General features: G+C 40.6%; 2 protein-coding genes across 6 annotated transcripts in view; one reads left to right on the top strand and one right to left on the bottom strand.

The window, feature by feature from the left end:
* The window catches only part of sgsm3 (small G protein signaling modulator 3), a 17439-nt gene extending 12846 nt beyond the window's left edge, over positions 1-4593 (top strand). For 2 of the 4 annotated variants that reach the window (XM_017487936.3, XM_017487945.3), the window contains exons 18-21: positions 958-1043; positions 1130-1252; positions 1514-1574; positions 3562-4593. In XM_017487936.3, the coding sequence (XP_017343425.1) occupies positions 958-1043; positions 1130-1252; positions 1514-1574; positions 3562-3645 (354 nt within the window). In that variant the 3' untranslated portion in view covers positions 3646-4593. Of the gene's footprint in view, positions 1-957; positions 1044-1129; positions 1253-1513; positions 1575-1713; positions 1786-3561 lie in introns of all 4 variants that reach the window. The other 2 variants (XM_017487971.3, XM_017487954.3) reach the window with 2 other exon arrangements.
* A 9730-nt stretch (positions 4594-14323) lies between these two features.
* On the bottom strand, positions 14324-26608 carry gtpbp1 (GTP binding protein 1). 2 transcript variants are annotated; one of them, XM_017487979.3, is made up of 13 exons: positions 26090-26608; positions 22702-22813; positions 22419-22599; positions 20210-20558; positions 19937-20060; positions 19176-19290; positions 18882-19026; positions 18137-18319; positions 17888-18023; positions 17488-17666; positions 15895-16056; positions 15462-15500; positions 14324-14911 (listed from the first exon to the last, which is right to left on the bottom strand). In XM_017487979.3, exons 1-13 carry the CDS (start codon positions 26267-26269, stop codon positions 14813-14815), a joined length of 2004 nt encoding a protein of 667 aa, XP_017343468.1. In that variant the 5' UTR covers positions 26270-26608; the 3' UTR covers positions 14324-14812. The 2 variants fall into 2 exon arrangements, with proteins under 2 accessions (XP_017343468.1, XP_017343477.1); XM_017487988.3 differs by lacking the exon at positions 15462-15500 and having other exon boundaries at positions 26090-26607.
* Positions 26609-27016: the final 408 nt, after the last annotated feature.

The raw sequence follows: 27016 nt of genomic DNA, 5'->3' as shown, positions 1-27016 counted from the left end.
CCCACAGATGCACAATAGGGTTTAGGTCTGGAGACATGCTTGGCCAGTCCATCACCTTCACCCTCAGCTTCTTTAGCAAGGCAGTGGTCGTTTTGGAGGTGTGTTTGGGGTCGTTATCATGCTGGAATACTGCATACTGATCATGCTCTGCTTCAGTATGTCACAGTACATGCTGGCATTCATGGTTCCCTCAATGAATACACGTATAAGTGCTGCCAGCATTGCTGCAGAGATTGAAAGGGTAGGGGGGGTCAGCCCGTCAGTGCTCAGACCATACGCCGCACACTGCATCAAATTGGTCTGCATGGCTGTCGTCCCAGAAAGAAGCCTCTTCTAAAGATGATGCACAAGAAAGCCTGCAAACAGTTTGCTGAAGACAAGCAGACTAAGGACATAGATTACTGGAACCATGTCCTGTGATCTGAGGAGACCAAGATAAACTTATTTAGTTCAGATGGTGTCAAGCGTGTTTGGCTGCAACCAGGTGAGGAGTACAAAGACAAGTGTGTCTTGCCTACAGTCAAGCATGGTGGTGGGAGTGTCATGGTCTGGGGCTACATGAGTGCTGCCAGCACTGGGGAAAAAATGTGAGGGGTGTGTTCACTTTTGTGAGATACTGTACAAACACACACACAAAAATGTGAGGGGTGTACTCACTTTTGTGAGATACTGTATATATGTACATATGTATGTGTACGTATATATGTCTGTGTGTGTATGTATAATATGTATATAATATGTATGTGTGTGTGTAAATAAGATGTGTGTGTGTGTGTGTGTGTGTGTGTGTGTGTGTGTGTATAATATGTATGTAATATATGTAATGTATCCTGGTATGAGTGTAAAGGTGATCCCAGTTGGTTTTGTGTTAATCCTGGGCCTTCAGATTAATCAAAAACACACTTTAATGGTTTAAAGTCATGTGTGAGATGTTAAATCCTCTCTCGCTTTCTTCAGGCTGTACAGAGTGTAAATATGAGTCACGACTCTGCACACGCACAGATGGACGTCAAGTTCCGTTCACTCATCTGTGTGGGACTGAAGTATGTACATCTCTCCTCTCCTCCCTCTATCCTTATTTCTAGATCTCTCCTCTCATCCCTGTAATCTGTGTGTGTGTGTGTTACAGTGAGCAGGTTCTGCACTTGTGGTTGGAGGTTCTGTGTTCCAGTATCTCAGCAGTAGAGAAGTGGTATCAGCCATGGTCATTCCTGCGCAGTCCTGGCTGGGTGCAGATCAAGTGTGAACTCCGGTAAACAACACACACAGTTAAATTAAGAATGATGATGTAATGAAACACTTTAGGCAGCAGCTGTTAACACACCAGGATACAGTGATGTTATTAATATGATATATTACCTGCTGAGGCTGGTCATCTTGGAACTCGTTACACTGCCCTCTGCTGGTGGCACTGTTTATGCTTATAACAGAGATTTTATTAACTGTAGGAATGTTTGAAAATAGTCTTCTCTCTGTCACCATGAATCTGATGGGTTTTTTTTTTCTGTTTCAGAGTTTTGTCCAAGTTTTCCTTCAGTCTCTCACAGGACTGTGAACTTCCTGCCAAAAAAGAGGTGACTTTCCTTCATTTGTATCATCATCATCATCATCATCATCATTTTGGTGTATTCCACACAAACTCGTCCACACAAGCTGAGCACAGGATCGTGTGTGTGTGTGTGTGTGTGTGTGTGTGTGTGTGTGTTGTTCCAGAAGTCTCCCATTCTGAAATCAGAAGTGGTGGACGTCTTGGTGCAACATCACCTCTTTAGTTGGGATCTTTAGGTAAAATGAGTCGGACCCTCGTGTTCTGTTCACGTCACTACGGTTCTAGTAAAAGTTCCCTGGTGATGAGATTCAAAGTTCGGTTCTCTTGGGTTCTCTAACCCCCCTGAAGAATCATCTATATAGTGATGAGATTGAGAGTGAAATAAAAGGACTAAAATGTTTGTAAATGGGAAACAGTAAGGTGATGTTTCAGTGTGAGACACGTCCTGGTTGCAAAAAAATACAGAATATAGAGAACAGCTAACTAACTTAATTCAGCTTACAGATGGGTTAATGGCATGTGTTTGAGCAGCACCAGAGCTTCAAGCACCACGACAATGTCCTCTCAAACCGGTAAAACATTACGTCTTGAACGTTCGCACAAACAATATTATCAGGAGACTTGTGCGACTTCAGGTTCTCTCCAGTATAAACGCTCTGTGTGTGTGTGTGTGTGTGTGTGTGTGTGTGTGTGTCCAGTCACTGCAGGTTAGAGTGCCGCTTACCATCATGTAGCCACTGACAGGACGCCGAGCCGTAAGGATCTTCTACAATTATGCCATGTTAGAGTATTAGTTTAGCCAAATAGAAATTCCCCGTGTTTCAGAGCTGATCCATATTCCAATAATAAATGGAAAATATTTTAGCATCAGTCCCATCCTAAATATAATTCCACTCAGATTATAACTCAGTAGTGACAGGTGTCTTTTTGCAGCCAGGTTGTGTGTACATCTCTTTCTGTGTAAAAACCTAGAAGGGGTCTATACACTCCCTCCCTCACACACACACACACACACACACACTCACTCAGAGTGCTGTAAGAGAGAAAGTGTGCCGTGATCTCACCTGCCTTTTGTGAATAATGAACCGAACCGAGGCTCAGACTGAAAGTAAATGAACTGTCACTCCATTGTGTGTGTGTGTGTGTGTGTGTGTGTGTGTGCGCGCGCCGGTATTGGGCGTGGCTTTGGGATGTGTCCCTCCTCCGTATTTCCTCCTCCTTCTTACACCAGAGTTAAACTAACTCATGTCCCGCCCACTATATAACCCCGCCCCTTTAATAAACACACTTTAGCCCTCTTGGTCAAGTATGTATCTCTGCATGTACTGTCTATGCTGTACTGCCTTTTTTTTTTTAGCTGCTCCGCCTCAGCTTCAGGCTGCAGAGATACACGCCTCACCTTGGTGTGGTTGTGAAAGTAAATGCGCCCCCTCACCCACCACATACTGTTTATCTGTGGCACAGTATTCGTTCTGATTCTCTCTGCTCCATCATTCACATCTTCCTCTCTTCACTATATTTACTTTATTTTTACGGTCTATATTAACTTTAGGACATTTAGGGGCTGTTACCATGGTAACTCAGTTGACTGTCCGTGCACAGGCCTAATAAAAATGTAAAGAAAACGGGGAGAGGATTTGATCAGTGCTGTTTGTTCTTATTGTATCTGCTGTGGTCGAATGAAAGGCGTCAGATCCGTTTCCAGCTTCAACAATTCATTCATTGACGTTGATTAATTTCCTTTTCCTGCTGCGCTGAGTAGTGGACACTAGTCATGTGCTCTAATTACTGATATAATAATTATAATAAACCCTGATGTTTTCTCATAATGATCCTCACCCCGCTGTTTTATCTCTTGTGAGGTGACTGTGTGATTTCGGCACATGGCAAGTGGACAGTGCAGATGCTTTACAGCTTGTGTGTGTCTGTGTGTCTGTGTGTCTGTGTGTGTGTGTGTGTGTGTGTGTGTGTGTGTGTGTGTGTACCATATCATGTTCTCTATGTTTCTGTAGGAAAAGGAGCAGAGACCCCTGAAGGAGGGCGTTCAGGACATGCTGGTCAAACATCACCTCTTCAGCTGGGACATTGATGGATAGATAAACACTACACACTCACACATGCACACACACGCACATACACACACTTGTTTCTTTAGATACCAAAAGTGACATGTAAGCAGCTTTATATAACAATGAGGAACTAGTGTGTGTGTGTGTGTGTGTGTGTGTGTGTGTGTGTATGCGTGTGTTCATATAGCAGAGCTTTACAGCTTCGGTCTCAACATGTCTTCAAGGACTTCTGATGTTCCTCTGCTGGAGAACACGAAGAACTAAGCATGCTCAGAGCAGTTTCTATATTTCCGTAGACATTCCTCTTAATTTCTCACACACACACACACACACTTCCTGATTTATTTCTGTTATTTGGTGAAGGTGAAGTTCCAGCGTTTATGTAGGACCTCAGTGTGAAACCTGAGTTCTGTGTATATAATGTAGATGAACTGAACACTTGTTCAGGTCTGTTCACTCATTTCAGGTTTTTTTTTTCAGGAATGGTGTAAAAATGTGTTTATGAAAATCAGCTGATCAGTTATGATGTGCGATGCTCATTTCTCTGACGTGTGGAGTTTAGAGTGTATTTTCTAACATGTCTCTGTAGGATGTCGTGTCCTGCATATATATATATATATCCACCCGTTTATTTTTGACTTGTAGAGTAAACAGTCTGGGTGAAAATGTGTTAAAGTGCTGTTCTGGGGTCAGTCTTAACATCACCTTTCTCACACTCCTCTGCTGTAAGTCACAGCTGTGTCCTGCAGAGGGCACCGCACTGAGATCAATGTTCTTCAAACGGAGCACCATGGGGTTTCGGATGGTTATAGGATTGAGTGGTCGGGTCAAATGCTTAAAAAATAATCACGTTTTATCAGGTATCAGGTGTGTGATGTATTCTCATGGAGAACCCACAGGGCTCTAGAGCATTTCCTCACTGTGTGTGTGTGTGTGTACACTGATCATGTAGAACAAAATAAATCTGTAAGAGAATCTTCTGTTATCTTCTCATTACTGCTGTTCTACCTTACTCCCCAACTGTTATCTGCTAACCCTTACTCCCTAATATAGATAGAAGTTAGGGTTAATCTTCTGAGTTTCAGTCTCCTTCCTGTTTCCTTTTCCCAAGCTCAGATCTCAATTCCAATATCCTCTTGCTGTAACTCGCTGGTTGATTTAGAAACAGTGATTACTTTTTGTCACAGTTCTATGTGCTAAAATTTTCCCTGAACAAATCCCTGCCAATTTTTAATGTTTACAAAACCTGTGCATATATTTATTGACCAGAATTAATCAGAAATATGAAATGGAAACCTACAGAACTTGTACTCTTGTTTGTTTCAGCTTCAGAAAGCAACAGTAGCTGTGTTTACATGGACAACAATAATCCACTCTTAATCCGATTAAGACCATACTCTAATTAAGAAACTACCATGTAAACAGCAATTTTTACTTACCTTAATCTAATTAAGGTCATAATCGAAGTAAGCAATAATCTAATTAAGACAGGTGGAGTCCTCCTGTTTTAGTCGCATTATGGACGTGTATTACAGACATGTAAACACCTTAATCACATTATGAACGTCGTGTGGGAGTTTTCACCGCATTTTGCGACAGGACACGATCACACACGACAGTTTTACGTTTTACGGCGAACAAGAGAGTTCGGCCGCGTCCCAAATCGCATACTTGCCTACTATAGGCCTGTAGTGGGGAAAAATACATGTGTCTCGGCTACTATATAGACGGTAACTACGCGATACCACGGCTTCAAGCAGTTGTCTATTAGCACGTACAGCATGACGAATAATTAACTGCACTTAAAGCATTCGTAAAAAAATTAAATAAAAACACCCAAAACTGTATACGGTACCATAACAAAGACGAACTGTATGTTGATACGTGAAATTCTGGAGGGACGTCGGACGGTGTGGCGCGGTGACGTAATGACGTGGGCTGTTAATCTAATTATGTTCTATAACATGTAAAACGGGAACATGACAGGAGTATTCTAAAAGCAACTCATGTAAACACCTTAATCACATTATTATCTTACTCAGATTAAGGGCAATAATTAGATTAATGCTGTCCATGTAAATGTAGTCAGTGAGAAGTTTTTTGCCCCAACGCATGTTTTTTTGTGGGAAATTTTCAACTTTCTCAGACTTTCCCTCAATTCACACTGGGTTACTGAGGTAAAGATACAAACAAGAAGTCAGGTTTTGTTTTCCAGTCCCACTGTAAAGCTGTAGAAAATGTCAAATTTGCCCATGTGAAGGTTTCCCCACATGTTGAAAACAGGAGCCTCGTATCTCAGGTTTAGAGTGTGATCGGAAAACGAAACCTGCGCTTCTGTTTATATCTTGGCCTCCCTAAGCAATGGTGGGAATTTGGGGAAAATTGGAGGGTCAAAAAAATTTTCCCCAACCTTAACATGAGCAAACACACATTTTCCTCAGATTTGGAGTGTGATAGGAAAATGAAACCTGTGATTCGGTGAATATCTCAGCCTCATTAACCCAGTTTGGTGAAGATTTTCTTCACACCGTAGGTTAGAGAAGTCGAGACATAATCACAAGCGCAGGTTTAGTTTTCATATCACACTCCAGAGAAAACAAAGAAACCTGAGGTGTGGCGTCCTGGAGAAACCCTTCAGCATGGTGTAGTTTCGTTACTTCTCTGTGGTTGCTGCAAGTGTGAAGATCTACAGGTGTTAAACATCGCCCTCTGGTGTTCATAGAACCACAATGATTTACAGAACAACTGTTCATCTTCTCAAAACTAATTCAGCAGGAACCACTTCAGCGTACACACTCGGTTTGAACGTCCCTTTTTAAATCTATTTAAATCGTGGAGAATAAAGGAACATGATTTGGGTTTGACACCCTGTACCTTTTTTTCTTTTTTTTTCTTTCAAATTTCCCTTTGATTGGAACGTATATCAGTCAGTTTACAGTTTATTTACATTTATTCATTTAGCAGACGCTTTTATCCAAAGCGACTTACAAATGAGGAAATACAAGCAAAGCGATATATCAAGCAGAGAACAATACTAGTGCTACTATACAAGATTTATAATTGAGTTCTAGAGACGCAAAGTGCGCAGAGTAGAGGTGTAAGAGCCAGAGTATTTTTTTTTTTTTTTTTAAATCTCTATTTTTTTATAGGATAATGTGGGGTTGGCATTTTAGGGGTTAATTAAATGTCCACGGAAGAGGTGGGTCTTTAGCTGCTAACCTGTTCCGGGGCAGGTGATGTTCTGGGTAAGAGAACTCAAACCCAACTTGGACCAATTAGCTGTGAGCAAAGTGACATATAAGTAATGTAACTAATTCAACTCACCAGCGCACAATGTAAGAAGAGAACTCCACAGAGAAACATTTCATTAAAACAATTTGCATTTATATTAAATGAAATTACATGAAAGATGTTGGGGTTATAAACTTTCAATCCGTTTATTCTCATTGTGAGCCTATAAAAGTAAACTTACGCATTTACACTATCAATAATGTTCTCAAGTTTTGGCAGCCGCAACGGTATTGCTTTTTACGGTTAATGTAGGTTTAAATTCCTCATATTTCCGCATAATCATTTCTTGCTTTTCAACCGGAAGTAGGCACACCTGCTTTTTCCCATGTTGAACGCTATTGGCTATTCGGTGCCGACGTCACGCGTTTATGTGCACGCGCTCGTGGACTAATAATAATTTAAAGATCAAAGCCTGAGTTGACAGAGAAAGTTGATAACCAGCGTCATGTTTCCAATAAATAAAGCCTGACTGGATTGGTTTGGTTTTGTCAACTCGAAACTAATCCCGTAACCTTGAGTTTGCTCAACTAGCTTCATGATACAGGCCAATTTTCCGCTATTAACATAACTAACTAACTAACCCCCCCGCCCCCGCCCCCTCCCCCTCTCTCTGTGTGTGTGTGCGCGCGCGCGCTCCTTCCTTCAGATTGTTGAGACCCGATGTTTAGGGTTTTATTTATTTATTTTCTTTCATACTGGTGGTATTTTGTATAGGATTTGTTCTGTTCTGTAATTACATTTCTGATCTGCTCATTCATCTGTCTTATATAAAACACATGAGACCACATGGTAAGAAGCACCAAGAAGAAGAGCTGAACTGTATTGTTTTTATTAAACACAGTAAAATCCCTAGTGCTGAATTAACAAGCAGAGTGTCCATTTGTGTCCAGTGGATTTATATAAACAATGTAGGGTGTAATTTCAACACTGTGGCTGTTCAATCAACACTGGGGATTTTGCTGTGTAATATGAAGATGATATCTGTGCTTGTCTTTTTTTGTGTGTGCATATAACATAGTTTTTAAAGACATGAAAAAACCCCATTCTCATTTCTCATGTTGTAAGAGTTTCTTTTCCATTGAGGTGAGTTCAATTTGAAAAGCTGTTTACAGTAGCTTTAAGTAAATATAGTGTTTTTATTATATTTAATACCACTGTAGTAATTCCTTGGTTTCTAATTGATGTTTATTTACAGAAAATACTTTTTACAGGTTTTGTGCCAGTATTTTTGTCTGTCAGTATTTTGTGCCTATTGCATTTGTCTGTTGACTTATTGCTTACTAGTAAACAACTTAATCTTTAACACTTATATAAATATATACATATATACATATTTACACGAATATACCATACTAATTTGATGAACCTACACATTTTAGCCATATAAATGTAATTAATATACATAATAAATTATACATTTAAAAAAAAAAAAAAAGACTAATGCTGTAGTCTAGGGGTTAAAAACAATTCACAAATAATTAAAAAATCATTACTGCAAGAGCCTACAAGTGAAATACTAAGCACAAATTAAATAACAACAACATCAATAATAATAACAACAACGATAATAATAATAATAATAAAAAAAAAGACTAATGCTGGAATCTAGGTGTTAAACACTTACCACTGATACTTACAACACAGTTTATGACGGGGGGGGGGGGGGGGGGGGGGGTTTGTGACTACGAGGTGTTTAAGATTATAGCTCTCTCATATATATTGGAATTAAACTAGAACGGATTCGGATGGGCCTCCTGATAAATTCCTCCTCCTCTTCAACAGGCCTTCTACTAGTAGTGGCTTCTTCGTTGTCCTCTTCATCCCTCCTCCTCCTCCTCCTCCTCCCGTTTTGGACGGGAATCAACGTGTGGGCTACAAGATAAGACTGACCAGCCAGAAAGTCAGTTAAGTTGACACTGATACGAGGAAGGGGCGCAGGTGTAACAGAAGGGGGTGGGTTCGCCACAGTGGATGGTCTTCTTACAGGAGATAGCCTCCTCAGAGGGGTTGGTCTTATAGGAGATAGTCTCCTCACAGGGGTTGGTCTTATAGGAGATAGCCTCCTCAGAGGGGTTGGTCTTATAGGAGATAGTCTCCTCACAGGGGTTGGTCTTATAGGAGATAGTCTCCTCACAGGGGTTGGTCTTCTTAAAAGGGATGAGAATCTCAAAGCAGATGGGCTTCTAAAAGGGGGTATGATTCTCAAAGGGGATGGGCTTCTTACAGGAGACTGCCTTAGGAAACCGGAGTACCTGGAGGAAACCCCCACAGCACGGGGAGAACATGCAAACTCCGCACACACAGGGCCATGGTGGGAATCGAACCCCCGACCCTGGAGGTGTGAGGCGAATGTCCTAACCACTAAGCCTCCGTGCACCCTACATTTCTGTATATTACTGTTTAATTGATAATCTCCAATGGTTGATATCCGTTTCGTGTCCATCTGTGGCTCCCCAAAAACTCTTCGCTCCCCCTTTCTCCTAAATCACACAACTCTTAACTTTATTACAAATCGACAGCTATGAAGAATAAAGCATCGCTGACCAGAATTAAACCAAACATCTTATTATTTTTGCCTAAGCAGCACTGCACACTGGTCAGATTTATTATTATTTATTTTTCTCAGTCAGCTGCATTTCCTCACAGCCGCTCTCTCTCTCTGTGCCTCTCTCTCTCTCTCTGTGTCTCGCGCTTTCTCTCTCTCTGTCTGTCTGTCTCTCTCTCTCTGTCTCTCTCAGCTTATAACAACTTTAACAATACTTTTCGTTCTCAAAAATATCAGAAACAAGAACAATTAGGAAATTTTATCTGTTTGATTGCTTTTGTTAGATATACATAAAGATGTGCAAAGACAATTCTGTACAAAAATTAATTATTTCCTTTAGTTTTCACCACCTTCTTGTGTTTTTTAAAACCGAATAAATACCACAATCCCGACCATAAAAACATTTTTAAACTTAGTTATCACACTCTGAACATGTCTAGAAATGTTTTACTAAATGTTTGAACTCTTTCGCCTATTGTAACACTGTTTATAACGTAATTTCTGCCCACTTTAACACAGTTTTCTTTCCTAATAGTTGTACAGAAGTTGCTGAATCACAAAGATGAACAACTAGCTAATACGCTAGGACACAGTTCATGTTATTGAGTATTTACACCTGTTTTAACACGATTATTACTTTCCTGAGTCTCTATTCACTGTTTACAGCCCGATATAAATTACACAAAACACCTGAACACTGAAAAATAATTATTTAGCAGCATTAACCATGCTAACTAGCCAGCTAGCTAATCTTAGCTTCGCTAATGTTCCTCCTCAGCGTAACTATTTGACTTTGATAAACTTTTAGTAAACTTGAAGGAAAAATAGCAGACTTTTCTAACAAGATAGCAAACACAAAACAAGTGCTAACAAGCCCCGCTAACATTAGGCTAAATTATCATGTATGTAAAACAATTAGCCGAAGAATAACGAACACGCATTTACCAAAACCCTCTTAACACTGTTAATGATATTCCTGATCGTGTTTCCACCTGTTTAGTGCAAATGTGAGCATTTTATTGTAATAAACGCGGTATTTTAAACACTTGTTTAACTGAAAACGAGAAAACTCGGAAACTCACCATTCCAGGGGTCGTACAGTCCGCTCCATCTGGGCTGAGGCTCTTCCTCCTGGACCGCTATCACCTCTTCTCCCACGAAGTTCATCGTAGATGAAGCAGAGGTGGTGCGGTAATAATCCCAGAGATGGTGCAGTTTTAATCCCAGAGATGGTGCAGTAATAATCCCAGAATTGGTGCAGTAATAATCCAAGCAGTTTTGTAGGAATAATCGCAGTGTAAAAGTTGCACGTCTGGAGCTTGCTTGAAAGTTTTTTGGAAAATAAGCATCCCAAAGATATAAACAGAAACATTCCAAAGATATAAACAGAAACACCCCCAAAACCTGGCTACAGTGGCCAGTGATGTCACACGTTATTCGTTCCCTCTTGCAGATAATATATCATGAAAATAAAAATCTATCGAATCTATCGAGTGTAATAATTGTTTTCTATTCTCATATACAATGTATTTGTTATTATGATAAATTGTGTGTGTGTGTGTGTGTATATATATATATATATATATATATATATATATATATATATATATATATATATATATACACATACATACATACATATATATACACACACATACATACATACATACACACAGTATCTCACAAAAGTGAGTACACCCCTCACATTTTTGTAAATATTTGATTATATCTTTTCATGTGTCAACACTGAAGAAATGACACTTTGCTACAATGTAAAGTAGTGAGTGCACAGCTTGTGTAACAGTGTAAATTTGCTGTCCCCTCAAAATAACTCAACACACAGCCATTAATGTCTAAACCACTGGCAACAAAAGTGAGTACACCCCTAAGTGAAAATGTCCAAATTGGGCCCAATTAGCCATGTTCCCTCCCTGGTGTCATGTGACCTGTTAGTGTTACAAAGTCTCAGGTGTAAATGGGGAGCAGGTGTGTTAAATTTGGTGTCATCGCTCTCACACTCCCTCATACTGGTCACTGGAAGTTCAACATGGCCCCCCATGGCAAAGAACTCTCTGAGGATCTGAAAAAAAGAACTGTTGCTGTACATAAAGATGGTCTAGGCTATAGGAAGATTGCCAAAATCCTGACACAGCTGCAACATGATGGCCAAGACCATACAGCGGTTTAACAGGACAGGTTCCACTCAGAACAGGCCTCGCCATGGTCGACCAAAGAAGTTGACTGCACGTTCTCAGCATCATATCCAGAGGTTGTCTTTGGGAAATAGATGTATGAGTGCTGCCAGCATTGCTGCAGAGATTGAAAGGGTAGGGGGGGTCAGCCTGTCAGTGCTCAGACCATACGCCGCACACTGCATCAAATTGGTCTGCATGGCTGTCGTCCCAGAAAGAAGCCTCTTCTAAAGATGATGCATAAGAAAGCCCACAAACAGTTTGCTGAAGACAAGCAGACTAAGGACATGGATTACTGGAACCATGTCCTGTGGTCTGATGAGACCAAGATTAATTTATTTCGTTCAGATGGTGTCAAGCGTGTGAGGCGGCAACCAGGTGAGGAGTACAAAGACAAGTGTGTCTTGCCTACAGTCAAGCATGGTGGTGGGAGTGTCATGGTCTGGGGCTACATGAGTGCTGCCAGCACTGGGGAGATACAGTTCATTGAGGGAACCATGAATGCCAACATGTACTGTGACATACTGAAGCAGAGCATGATCAGTATGCGGTATTCCAGCATGATAATGACCCCAAACACACCTCCAAGACGACCACTGCCTTGTTAAAGAAGCTGAGGGTTAAGGTTATGGACTGGCCAAGCATGTCTCCAGACCTAAACCCTATTGTGCATCTGTGGGGCATCCTCAAACAGAAGGTGGAGGAGCACAAGGTCTCTAACATCCACCAGCTCCATGATGTCATCATGGAAGAGTGGAAGAGAACTCCAGTGGCAACCTGTGACACTCTGGTGAACTCCATGCCCAAGAGGGTTAAGACAGTGCTGGAAAATAACGGTGGCCACACAAAATATTGACACTTTGGGACCAATTTGGACATTTTCACTTAGGGGTGTACTCACTTTTGTTGCCAGCGGTTTAGACATTAATGGCTGTGTGTTGAGTTATTTTGAGAGGACAGCAAATTTACACTGTTACACAAGCTGTACACTCACTACTTTACAAAGTGTCATTAATTCAGTGTTGTCACATGAAAAGATATAATCAAATATTTATAAAAATGTGAGGGGTGTACTCACTTTTGTGAGATACCGTATACAGTATATATAATTTTTTACATTGCCGAAAGCGCTGGGCAATATCTGGTTGGAGCACACAAGATTAAGAAAAACGTGCTCTACTTAACATGTACAGTGGTGTAGGTTGTATGTAGTGTAGCTTTAACACGTTCTCCCCCAGTTCAGATCTGCCTTTTACCGAACTCACTCTTCTCCCTTTTCCATCACGTATCAGATCTGAAAGACATTTATTTTCAATAAAAAGGAAGAAAATATTTGATAAGTGGAAATAAAGTGCCTAACGACTTTAATAATAAAGTGTTTACCGGTTAGGGGTGTCACTATAGTGACAGATTCTGTGGTCCGGATTCAGGTTGGAAGTTCATTCCCCCACTGAGGAACAGTTAGTGTGAAGCTTCTGGAAAGGGACCTTTCCGATTTTACGATTCCTATGACAATTTTTTCAATACTTTTAACAATTTAACTGAACTCTTAACACACCTACAACACACAATTAGCAAAACGCTTAATGTCATGCTCAAAATCACATTGTAAACTAAACTATAACACTAATTTTCAAAATACAATAATACACTACCAAATGTCTACCAAAACACTAAACACATGTTCTCTTCCAACATTAATATTTAGTCAATCATAGCACAATGTCACTTTTCCACACAAGATCAGCCAAAGAGGTCCTCTTTTACTGTATACCATATGGCCACGCGATTGAAAGAACCTCAACATCTGAGTATGTTTCCTAGATGGGAATCAGCCATGATTGATCTATTTGCATAACTTCAATCAGCTGTTTCTCAGTAGCAATGGAATAAAATACAGTGGAAGTATATGTGTTTCAATTCACAATATGAACAGCTGTTAATGTTGACTTTATCCTGTAAGTTAGGTTTAGAACATGTTACCTGTTCTGACAAAGTGTGAAAGCATTTGTAAATTTGTTAGTAAAGATCCATTGTTTTGGTCTTGGTTGAGCTTGTGTGTAAAAGAAGTTCAAGCATTTTAAGTTTGTGTTAACTGTATGCATTTTGTGTCAAAGGAACAAGAAATGTGTTAGTCTACACAGACAGATGTTGTGCTAACTGTGTTAAGAGTTCAGGAAAATTGTTAAAAGCAGTGAAAAAACTGTCATGGCAATCGTAAAAAAAAACACTGTAAATTCCATCTGTCAGTGACGTCACAACAAGCTTCATAGCCGACCAATCAGCAGCTTTAAATGCTTTAAACACACACCACATGTGATCACTGTAGGATTTTTATTTTTCATTTTCTTCCTGCTTTTCTTGTTTGTCCTTTCTGATTTACTCTCTCCCTCTTTGTCTTCTCTCAAGTTCTCTCTCTCACACCTTTTCTTTCTTTTCCTTCCTTACCTTGTGTATATTAAGGGAATGTAAATCTATTTTATTTTATTGCTCAGACAAAAGGAGAGACCCAGGCAACAGAAAGCCGTTCTCTTCTGTCAGTTTATTGTGTTCTGTAGCAGAGTGTTAATGAGGAACACCGTCCGAGATTCACAAACATGTAAACAGTAATGCAGTATTTTAACTTTAGAGATCAAGTGTGTAAATTGTGAGGATTTCCAGTCAACACTACTGACGATGTGATGAAACATTTTTCTTTATTTTATCGTATGATCTTTTATAATCATAAACCTTAAACAGAATATTATCTACAAAGGTTACTAGAACAAGTTGTTTAGTCTGTGAATAATGCCATATTTAATGCAGAAGAGCTTCACTCATACTCATCATCCTTCTTCCTTTACACGAGGCAGCACCACTGATATTTTAAAACAAAACAGAAAGAAAAAAAAACCTCAGTAAAGAACCATCATGCAGCTTCTCTGCTTCTTTCATGAGAACTTTAATAAAGACAACGTGAAGCTCTAAGAACACACCATTCATTGTTTATAAGTTAAACTGTGCAGGACACTGCATGGTGGTTCCATGTGGTTCTGTGTGGAGGAAGCAGTGCTGTGGTCCAAGTTTAAAATAAAAGCATAAAATTAAATATGAGTGGTGGAGGCAGCTGCCCATTTTCATGTCTTCTATAAGCTACAAAATTGACTGTAATGGAGTGGAGCGGGGTTTAACAGCCTCCGACTGCACCAGCAGGGGGCGCTGTGGTGCTGGACTGACTTTTACCCTTGTGTCTCTGCCCTCCTCGTCGCCTGCCTCCAGATTTTGGCTGAAAAGAGAAAAAGAAAAAAAAAAAGAAGCAGAAAATTAGACTGCGCTGTGCATGACTCTGTGAATGAGCTGTTACTATAGAAACTAACGTATCAGAACGAGCGCATTATTAATAACCTGCACTATTGTCAGAGCTGCTCTTTTAGAGAATTAATCAACATCTGACCAATCACAATCCAGAATTACGGTTAAAGGAATAATTGTTATTATTAAATGTGATAATATTTTATATCTGATATGCGTCTGATTCCATGTGTGTCAGGTAAATAAAACTGGTGTTTATGATGTTAAATTCAAATCTAATTAAAATATCAATTTAGAATAATTTACATCAAACTCAATTAAGGTCACATGGGTTGAGGTCGGTGATTAATACTCAGTAGGTTATGAGAGTTTCAGTACCAGAGAATCGACTCATTCTTATTCAGTGTGAAATAAACTGTAGCACTGCAGCTCTCCTGTAATCTACACTGAGGGACTGGACCTTTCTCTCAGGGTGTGATGCGTGTTCCCTTCTCTCATACTGTAACACCATACTCTCACTTTACCTTGGAGTCTTTAGTCTGAGTGTCTTCGTCTCCCTCAGTCTGAGACACAAATGGACAACACGGAAGGAACGCAAAGTGGAACACGGGATAAGGGGAACCGGGGAATGAGGGGAGTGCAGGATGAGATGAAGGACATGAGGGATAAGATGAGGGGAATCAGGGGAAAAAGTAGGCAAGGTTTGAACATGAATAAATAATAAAGTGGGAGGATAAGAAAGGAGTGGCATTTGTGGAAGAGAGAAAACAGAGAGGAAGTGATTAGATAAACATTAATAGAGAGTGTAAAGTTGTGTACGAGTCCCAACCCCCACTCTCTAACTGTAACTCGTTTATATAGTGTGTGTCTATGTGTGAGTTGTGTAGTGTGAGTGAGAGAGAGAGAGAGAGAGAGAGAGAGAGAGAGAGAGAGAGAGAGAGAGAGAGAGAGAGAGACCTGCTGTAGAGGAGGGATGGAAGCAGTCGGCGCTGTGTTGCTCAGCGTTTCCTCTGCAGCTGATGTCTGACCCTCATCTCTCTTCACCACCTTCTTAGTCGACTGCATTTTGATTTGTGGAGGTTTGGAGTTTGACGGTTGATTATTTGTTGACTGAAGAAGCTAGTAAAAAGATTAATAACTAAAATCACAAATTTTATTAACTGGGTAAAAACCTGCTAGTTAAAGTTTCCTTACATTTTAAATCAGTAAAAATAATTGCATATACATTAAGTCCTTTAATGTGATTTTAAAGCATCATCTAGAAATAGCAGAGAATCATCTTTGCAGCTTTACGCTCATTAAAATGCAGGAGCTATGAATATACAAGAAAATGCTAATTAAAATCGCCCCCGTTAGTAAATTCATTCATATCTCAGTGTCTGAAACCTGATTTACATCCTCACTCTCACCTACTCATTTATAAGCAGACATACTAGCCACTGCATTTCTACGTTACTATGACAACCACCATATGTTTTGGGTGTCATAAACTGCGTTTACATGGACAACAATAATCCACTCTTAATCCGATTAAGACCATACTCTAATTAAGAAACTACCATGTAAACAGCAATTTTTACTTACCTTAATCTAATTAAGGTCATAATCGAAGTAAGCAATAATCTAATTAAGACAGGTGGAGTACTCCTGTTTTAGTCGCATTATGGACGTGTATTACAGACATGTATACACCTTAATCACATTATGAATGTCGTGTGGGAGTTTTCACCGCATTTTGCGACAGGACACGATCACACACGGCAGTTTTACGGCAAACAAGAGAGTTCGGCTGTGTCCCAAATCGCATACTTTCCTACTATAGGCCTGTAGTGGGGAAAAATACATGTATCTCGGCTACTATATAGACGGTAACTACACGATTTGGGACACACCCACGGCTTCAAGCAGTTGTCTATTAGCACGTATAACATGACAAATAATTAACTGCACTTAAAGCGTTCGTAAAAAAAATTAAATAAAAACACCCAAAACTGTATACGGTACCATAACGAAGACGAACTGTATGTTGATACGTGAAATTCTGGAGGGACGTCGGACATTGTGGCGCGGTGACGTAATGACGCGGGCTGTTAATCTAATTATGTTCTAAAACATGTAAAACAGGAACATGACAGGATTATTCTAAAAGGGACTCATGTAAACACCTTAATCACATTATTATCTTACTCAGATTAAGGGCAATAATTAGATTAATGCTGTCCATGTAAACCTAGTCATAGTTTTGAGTTACCACACTGTCATCCTAGAGCAATTTGCACATTCAAATACTTTTAGTTTGTTTAGTGAAATTGTCATGACCAGTACATCATGACAAAGGCCATATAGCTCCACTCCAAAACAGCTTTCAGTCTTTGTTCTGAATAAAGAAAAAAAATAGATCCAAATTCATAATAAAGTTGTGGAAGTTGTTAATGATTTTAAACCTCACTTAAATCACACAGTTTATTGACTTATCATTTAGAGAGATAGTACGCATGCAGTTCTCTGTCTGTGTGTGTGTGTGTGTGTGTGTGTGTGTGTGGTCAGGACCTTGGTGATGGTGCCCACAGCTTTCGTCCTGCCCTCTCTGAACACCAGTCTCTGGTCCACGTGCAGGTACTCGGGTGTTTTGATGAAGCGGAAATGCACCGTGGCCTTGTCTCCTGTTCGTAAACAGTCTCGGTTCATCGTCAGGATCGTCGCCGTCTGTCTGATGCTCCCACAATGCACTGCACACAGTGGGTACAGGTCTCAGATCAAAACCGGGGGAGTGCTGCGAGTCAGGTCAGTTATCACATTCGAGTGTGTTAACACCGCGCGTGTGTGTGTGTGTGTGTGTGTGTGTGTGTGTGTGTGTGTGTGTGTGTGTGTGTGTGTTAACATACTGATCACTGCATGAGCATATTTAATTGCACTGCTCATTAAATACAAATGTGGTTTATAACTTCACCCATGGCCTGGTATCGGGGTGAGATTGTCGTCGGGTGATGGAGCACCAGGATCTCTGCCTCGAACTCCCATGATGCCTGTGGGTTTAACCGCGGTGATACCATCACCATCCCTTTCCTTATAGATGAGCGCTTTATCTGAGAGAGAGAGAGAGAGAGAGAGAGAAAATATAAGACGGCATTACGACATGCCATAGACTCATAGCATGTGTAAGACAGATGTTTTAAACAGTAATTCTGGAAGTCTGAACCTTTTTGAGAGCAAAAGATGCTGTCTGTCCTCCTCGCACCTCCTTCACAGGCATCCTCTTCCTGTGGATGGATTTAACAGCGATGGAGATAAAGGCACCGAGGGGGTCCGGCCCCAGCAGCATGGTATCATTCAGCCGGATTAGCCCCCGTAATGTCGTTCCTGATACTACAGTCCCTACACCCTAACACACACACACACACACACACACACACACACACACACAAAGCTTGTATTTATAATTCTCAGTCATACAGGTGAGTTGGGAGTGAATAAGTCACTCATCCAGGGAGTGTATTAACACGTTAAACAAAACGTTTCACGTTGATTTCTCGTTGCTTTTCATCAACTTTCAGTTTAATTTTTCTTTTCTCCAAATCCGTATGGCTCCGTGATCTCGTTAATGCCTTCACTTCTAAATTACAGGCCTCGAATATATGAACTGTTTTTGGTTCTGAGTGCCTGTATGGATGTTATTGCAGTTCTGAATATATCCAGAAGGGGGTGAAAAAGAACTGACCTCAGCTATGGAGGTGAAATAAGGCTGAGAGAGTTATTACTATAGTTCTTTAATCATCACACAAACAGAAAGTCAGTAACACACCAGTCTAAATAAACCATCGGAGACAATCTGTGTCTGGTGGTGCGATTGTTTTAGTCGCTCTGGATCAACTGAAAGGAGATTACAGAAAATAATAGATTTTATATGTACGAAACATTTTAAAGACACACACACACACACTTACCGGTACTGAGTAAGTGTCGTCTATCTGAAACTCGGCTGGCTCGTCATCTTTAAACGACGTTCTGGAGGACAGCAGGTTCAGGAACATCTTCAAGAGGTCCATGTTCTCCCCAGTGACATTAGAAATCTGGAAAATTGGGCACATTCTAAGGAAGACACACACACACAAAGAGAGAGACAGAGAAGAGTTAAAGAGAGCTGGTGTAGAGATGAACAAACTGCCCTACAGGATCTTGCGTGTTAGGTGTACATGTGTTGAGAGTGAGTGTGTGTGTGTTGGGGGGGGGTTTGGTACCGCTCGGAGCTGAAGTTGGAGGCAGTGACGATGACGTCGTCTTTGTTCTGCACCAGAACCGGGATCTTTCTGCAGCCAGGAGACTTCAGCAACCTCTGCAGCAGCTTCAGCGTCTCTGGCACATCAGCAACAATTGTTTAGTTAATTATTTGGTGGTTTAGTTAGTGAGTGTTACTGTAACAGTACACTGTACGTGAGTTTATCAAGTAAACTGGCTGTAACAAACATTGTCCAATCTACTTTAAACATTATTATTGAATAAAATAATTCCTACAAAGAATATAAAGTTGTTTTTTTTTGCAGATACACAACAAGGTTTGAAAAAAACAAAACAAAAAAAAAACAAACAAAAAAACAGGAAGTAAAAAAAAAAAAACAGCAGCTGAATCACTGAACTCAGACTGCCCTGGTGGGTGTGGCTTAATATTCTAATAAACATATTTTATTATCAGCTCTCTGTCCCAAACTCCAACACCACTTAAACACAGAATCAGAATTCGTGCCTCAACACACAGTTATAAAGTTATACAATAGATATGTTGGCTAGGTTAGACAGCAGCCTTATAAGTGGTGAGGGTGGAGCTTATGTAAATATACTCTCTGCTAACCACACCCACCTTACATTCAAGAGACAAGGGAAAGTGATTAAGCTGACCAACAACCACCTTGTTACTTTAAATATGTGGGCACTGTCCCAGAGCTTTAACACACATAGGTGTAAAGTAAACGTGTGTGTGTGTGTGTGTGTGTGTCTGTCTCACCTTGCAGGATGTTAGCAGGACACATGTCTATCTTAGTGACCACCACAAACACGGGCACGTTGAGAGCCAGCGCTAAGCCCAGGTGTTCTTTAGTCATGCCCACTATACCTGCATTACTGCCCACCTGGAACAGGTCAGAAGGAGCACACACACAGAGTCACAAAGGACACACACACACACACACACACACACACACACACACACACACACACACACACACACACACACACACACACACACACACACACACACACACACACACGAGTGTCCCACCATGAGCATGCAGAAGTCGGGCAGGTGGCCTGTCATGCCGAACACGGTGGTCTTCAGGTACTTCTCGTGTCCCGCCAGGTCGATGAAGGTGATGACCTTGGAGGACTTCTCACAGATCTTGGTCCAGTCCAGACTGCCGCCGTGGCTATCGGGTTTGTTGACGACGTGGCCACGACGGTCGAAGCCCAGGATGTCGTTCCCCACACTGCTGGTACGGCCGCTCTCCAGCTCGTGCTTGTGACGGAAAAGTTTCTGACGAGCGAAACCTCGACCGTTATCCAGCTCTCCATGTGTGAGGACTCCAAGGAGCGTGCTTTTTCCCGCATCCACATTTCCTACCACCGCCACCCTGAGAGAGAGAGACAGAGAGATAAAGAGATGCCCTCCAGAAAGGTGTTCTCCAAGATCTGTAGAACATTTAAATGTAAATATCTAGAAATATCTAGTTTATTTTCATTATACATAATCTAAATTTTCTCTGATCTGATCTATGCCATGTCCCCTCTCTCTCTCTCTCTCTGTCTGTCTCTGTGTGCATGCTGGGAAGCAGAAGTGTGGGAGGGTGTTCACTTTTAGAGGGAAACTAGAAAGGGTATTTTCTATGGTTTGTTTCGGTTTAGTTCTGATCAAATCAATTATAAATTAGTATCATATACTGTATCTCACAAAAGTGAGTACACCCCTCACATTTTTGTAAATATTTGATTACATCTTTTCATGTGACAACACTGAAGAAATAACACTTTGCTACAATGTAAAAGTAGTGAGTGTACAGCTTGTTTAACAGAGTACATTTGCTGTCCCCTCAAAATAACTCAACACACAGCCATTAATGTCTAAACCGCTGGCAACAAAAGTGAGTACACTTTTGAAGAAGACTGAAGAAGGCTGAAGGCGGCTATGGTGTGTTTTTTCTGAATCAAGAGCAACTAGTGAATCAGTTGGTCGAGAGCAGGATTTTGGCGAGTGGCGTTTTTGCTCCTGTTCAACCATTAGTTTCTCCAACATCTAAGGTAACGATTTCTAATGGTCCACCGTTCATTCCCAACGTGTATATTTTAAGTGGGCGCTCTCTTGGTTTCGGCAGGTTCACCAGTGTAGTTAGAAAGGTTCCGGTCGGCTGTAAAAATGTTATTGAGTCCCATACAGTGGAGACTCATCCACGGTACTGTATCTACAGACAGACAGGTGGCACACCTGAATCCAGCAGTGGGGAGGGATGGTCCATTTTGTTTGGTTGAAGAGAAAGTTGACCATTTGTTTGTTCACTGTGTGAGATAGAGATGGTTTGGGAAACATTTTAAAGAACTGAAAGAAAAAAAAAAAAGTAATACGAGGTATACTTCCAACTGAAATGATTAAAAAGCCGTTATTTAAATGGATATTTCACAGTAAGGTGCTGCAGACCCACTCATTTCAGCAGAAATGCCTTCTTCAGGGTGCAACACCCAAAAACACAAAACTGCATCGAACGTGCTCTCATCTCAGCTAAATTAGACACACCTTTTCAAAAGAAAAGACAAACAAGTGGCTAGTGTCAGAATGCCAGCTGGTGGAGTAAATCTAGAGCTAGTCTGAAAAGACATCTCTAGGTGGTGCCACAATAGAGTGGTGCAGGGATGACGTCATTTTGAAGGACAAAACCTGGAAACGAGCCGTTCCTGTTCCATCGTCCCAAAGTCAGTGGGTGTTCTGTATGAAAAAATTTCTCATAAATGCTTTATTAGTGGCCCCAGGTATAAGGATTTTCTAAGGAGAAGTTTGTTTAATTAATTTTCTGTTGGGATCAGCCAAGATGGCTATTTGGAAGAAACTGAAATATAAGATGTTAGGCAGTGGTTCAATTGATGTAGGGAATGTGCTATAAGGGATGATGGCTGCTCAAATTAAAACTGAGAATGCTTATTTTAATTTGGTCAATCATATGAAAGAGTTTTCTGCTGTAAGGACTGTGGGGAGTATTCAGTGAAAACAAGTATGAAGAATTGTTGGTTTTAAAATAGAATTATTGTAAGGTATCAGAGAGGTATTATTTATTGTGTTTGAAAAGTAATCATGTGAATACTTGGTTAAGAAGGTTGGATTAACAATTTGTTAAACCTCTAGAAATTCTCTCTCTGGTTAGTTGCTGCTGTGGTGAGTAACAGAGTCAGTCATGTCATGATGATGATGATGATGATGATGGAGTGTTGATCTCAGGGTTGCTCACCTGACCTCCAGGAAGTCCGCCTCGCCCACACGGCGGCGGATGAGGTAATCTCGGACCTGGCCGCCACTCTCCGCGCGCTCTCTCAGGAGGATGAGGTCGGCTTCGATCTGCTCGCACAGGGACTGCACCGTGGCCACCGACGCCTCCATGTCACTCTCATTCAGACCGTAATCACCGCCGTCTGACACAGGAATGTGTACACACTGATGAGTTTCTGTCTTTCACTCTGCTCATCATGTTTACGGAGAAGTGTAAAGCGTACACGCTGTGAGGTGAGTCTCACCTGACCCCACTCCCACCACATAAATGGTCTCTCCACAGCCCTCATCCATCCGCTCACGCAACTGCCGCAGTAACGAGTCGTACTGCTCTCCATTAGGACTGACCAGAGCCAACTGTGGAACACACACACGCGCGCGCGCGCACACACACACACACAGTTAGAACCTCAGCTTACACAGAGAGAGACAAAGTTAATTAATAATAAGTAATTAATAATTCACTAATAAGTCACTGAGATACAAGATACAGTTGCAATCAAAATTATTCAACCCCCATTGCAAATCAGGTTTATTGTCAAAATTTACGAACTTTCAGCTGTTTGCAATGAACAAATCAAACAAAAGCAACTGAAATAGAACAGCACAACGACTGCTTCAAGTGGTTTCCCCAAATTCAACTGAAAATGCAACTTATGATTTCTCCAGTCTCAAAATTATTCAACCCCTTCATGGCAAACAAGGATTTCCTGATACTTCAATGAATCCATGTTGCCTTCCACACACAGCAAGTTTCTAGTGCCAGAGGATGCAAAACAGGTTCAGAGCATCACTGATCCACCACCATGCTTGACAGCATGTTCTTTCTTCATCCTTCTTCCTCCAGACAAACTGCTGATCCATTGTGTCGAAAAGTTCCAGTTTTGTTCCATTGCTCCACAGAACAGAATCCCCAAACCTCTGTGGCTTATTTACATGATTTTGAGCTTTTCTTGTGCTTTTGGGTCAGTAGTGGTGTATGTCTTGAAGTTCTGGCATGGAAACCTTCTGCGTTTAGTACACGCTTTACTGTTCTCACTGAAACCTCAGTGGCTGCTGCCACCAAGTCTTGCTGCAGGGCTTTTGCAGTCACTCGAGACTTTTCCACAACCATTCAGGTATTTCATATTTTTTTCTGCCCATAGCCAGTTCAGGCATTTCATGTTTTCCAGCTCAAGCACACCTGGTGCAACTAATGAAGCCCTTGATTAGTTGCACAAGGTGTGCTTGAGACAACACCGGTTTTGCATATTTGTGCTGTTGTGAGGGATTATATTCAGAGGGTTGAATAACTTTGAAACTGGAGAAATCATTATTATTTGCATTTTCAGTTGAATTTGGGGAAACCACTTGAAGTATTTATTGTTTTGAAATATTTCAATTGCTTTTGTTTTATTTGTTTATTGCAAACAGCTGAAAGTCTAAATTTTGCCAAGAAACTTGATTTGCAATGGGGGTGGAATAATTTTGATTGCAACTGTATATTAAAATATAATCAGAATATAAAATAATATACAGTTCCCTCTGAAACTACTGTGACAGCAAGGCCAATTCATTTGTTTTTGCTGTAGACTGGAAACATCTGGGTTTGATATGAAAAGAGTTTAGAATTTCAGCTTTTATTTCCTGTTATTTATATGTAGATCTGATGAATGACATAGAACATAGCACATTTTGTATCAGACCACCCAATTTGTAGGCAAGCAAAAATATTGGAACATATGACTAACAGGTGTTTCTTGTTACCCAGGTGTGTCCTGCTAGATTGAACATTTAAAAAATTGTTCTGAACATTTAGTCTTGGTTTTAGCCTTCAGTTTCACCTGCATTTGTTTTTTAAAAAACCAACATGAAGATCAGAGAGTTGTCTATGGGAGAAAGGCAAGCCATTTTATGGTTTGAAATGAGGGGAAACCAATCAGAGGCACTGCACAAGCCTTGGGCATAGCCAATATAACAATCTGGAATGTCTTGAAAAAGAAAAGAACACGCTAGTGTACCGAGCAACAGACACCGAATGGGTCAGCAGTGACATCAACAACCTCCACAGGTCAGGGGTGAAAGTATCACAATCCACCACTGGAAGAAGACTTCGTGAGCAGAAATATAGATGCCATACCACAAGCTTCAAACCACTCATCAGCAGTAAGAATTGGGAATCCAGATTGAAATTTGCAAAGAAATACAGAGACAAGCCACAATAGTTCTGAAACCAAAATTAACTTCTACCAAAGTGATGGTAAGTGTGGAGAAAGAAAGATCTGCTCATGATACAAAACATACAAGCTCATCTGTGAAACATGGTGGCAGTAGTGTCATAGCTTGGGCTTGCATGACTGCTTCTGGAACAGGCTCAATAATCTCATGACGGTAGCAGCAGAATAAATTCAGAAATCTACAGAAACACTGTCTGCCAATTTACAGAGAAATGCATCCAAACTGATTAGGAGGAACTTCATCATGCAGCAAGACAATGATCCAAAACACACTGTCAACTCAACAAAGGACTATCACGGGGAAAAGTGGAAGGTTTTAAACTGGCCATGTCAATCACCAGACTTTAACCCAACTGAGTAGCATTTCACCTCCTGAAGAGGAGATTGAAGGGAGAAACCCTGAGAAAAAAAACAGCTAAGAGAGTCTTGGAAAAGCACCACAAAAGAAGAAACCAGCAGTTTGGTGATGTCAGTGAGTCACAGGCTTTATGCAGTTATTCAAGCAAGTATTTACCTTCATTTACTTCGAGACTTGACTGTTCCTATGCTTTTGCTCAACTAAAGATTTGATGGCATTTAACACAGCTAGATGTAAATACCAGGAAATAACAGCTGAAACTTACAAACTAATGAATAGGCCTTGTGTTCCAATAGCTTCGAAGGAGACTGTATGTGTAGAACAATGTAATGTACAAGTGAGAGTTTTTTTTTTTAAAGCTTATAGATCTGGATTATCTCTATAGGCCATTTAAAAAGGAGTAATTTTATTTCTGCTTTGATGTTTCTCCTTGTACAAACATGCACATTATCTATCTATCTCTCTCTCTCTCTCTCTCTCTCTCTCTCTCTCTCTCTCTCTCGCCTACGTTGCACTGGTATTTCATCAGTATAGTTCTGTACTTTCAGAGTGGCAGGTTTACTGTGTCCGTGTCTCACTTGGCGTACTACTCCCCTGTGTAAGTGCACTACAAAGGCAATAGTATAATGACATTTTCACCCCATGTAGTGAACTCAGGTTTGCATATAGTGTCATTTGGAATTCAGCTAATGGTAGTCTGCGCTAGCGCTCTCTCTGTAAAATAAATAAATAACCTTGACCCAGCTGTATGCCTTATAGATTGCAGTTAACGTTTGTTTATTATTAACTATAAGATAAGATTATATCATCTTAGATACAATTATTCTATTACATATTTAGCTAGTTAACGATTTAGCTAGCTACAGTTGTGTGTACACTTCATACCGAACCGGTGTAGTAACTACTGTATGGTTTCAAAATATTTTAAATAAACGTCAAATATTTAATAAATAAAACACAAATAAGACAAAATAGTTTCATACTTTTCTTCGAGAGTGCATATAAACAAAGGCTACTCGCTAAAAAAATCAGCCAGCTGTGTGAGGCCTAGTAGCGAACCTTGCTGGAGAAATCCCCGGTCTCGCCATTGAGCACCTCGCCGTCCTCGAAACACTCTGCCCCGTCGTCGTCCCCACAGCCCCGGCCGAGTGGAGCGAACATGCTAGCAGGAACCAAAGACTCAGTGGCTGACATTGGCCCTGGGTTTAAACCGGGCTCGGCAGTCGCCATCGATGCCATGTTCTAAACAAATATATCTAAAAGTAAAATAATAAAATCTACAAGTAAAAGTAAGAATCTTTAAATGACGCGGTTTAAATTCCAGAGCTGAGAGAGAAGATCCGCGTAGCTAAGTTAGCTCCTCATACAGTAACAGCTGCTGCAGATACTCCAGTCAAATTCAACTCCAAACCCCTGATATACAGATTTACACACTGAATCCTGTCATGAGTGTTAACTACATACTGAAAAGCCGAAGCCACACAAACCAGCATACCATCCGTGTTTCAGTGTTTATTACACAAGTAAAATAAAAACAGCTAGCATGTGTAGTTTATCCAGGGAACGCCTCCTCATTAAATATTCATAAGTCGCATCTGTGCGAGCCAATCCTGATTTTACTTTTCAATCCATGTACCACGTGCCTCTAACAGCTAATCAGAGTCTCTCAGAGTGATGTAAACATTTCATACTGTATAATATTTTCTTTAATATATATTGAATATGGCTTCTTGTTCTTATTTACTGATGATTATTACAGAAGGATATTTGATGTTATATTGACAAAAAAATCCAATATAAGTTTTCCATTCATGAATATTCACATCTGGAACGTGATGTCATACCTTCAGCTAGGTGTGTGTGGGGGGTTGAAAACAAACACGTCACACAGGTTACCTTCCAGTCAGGTGTGTTACATCAGACATCACGTAATCAAGCCTCAACACCATAACAGAGTTTTATCTAAAATAACAAAACGCCACATGA

The sequence above is a fragment of the Ictalurus punctatus genome, chromosome 2 (assembly GCF_001660625.3).
Source record: "Ictalurus punctatus breed USDA103 chromosome 2, Coco_2.0, whole genome shotgun sequence".
Classification (NCBI taxonomy): Eukaryota; Metazoa; Chordata; class Actinopteri; order Siluriformes; family Ictaluridae; genus Ictalurus; species Ictalurus punctatus.
The sequence above is the reverse complement of the archived record's forward strand: the minus strand, read 5'-3'. Positions and strand labels throughout refer to the sequence as shown.

Excerpts from the sequence above, each read along its gene's own strand:
- gtpbp1 (XM_017487979.3), bottom strand. The coding sequence starts at position 26,269 with ATGGCATCGATGGCGACTGCCGAGCCCGGTTTAAACCCAGGGCCAATG. Across the intron at positions 19,027-19,175 it reads TCCAACTTCAGCTCCGAGCG|AATGTGCCCAATTTTCCAGA; the intron begins GTACCAAACCCC and ends TGTCTTCCTTAG. Across the intron at positions 16,057-17,487 it reads CTGTGGGCACCATCACCAAG|CTTCTTCAGTCAACAAATAA; the intron begins GTCCTGACCACA and ends TCTTTTTACTAG.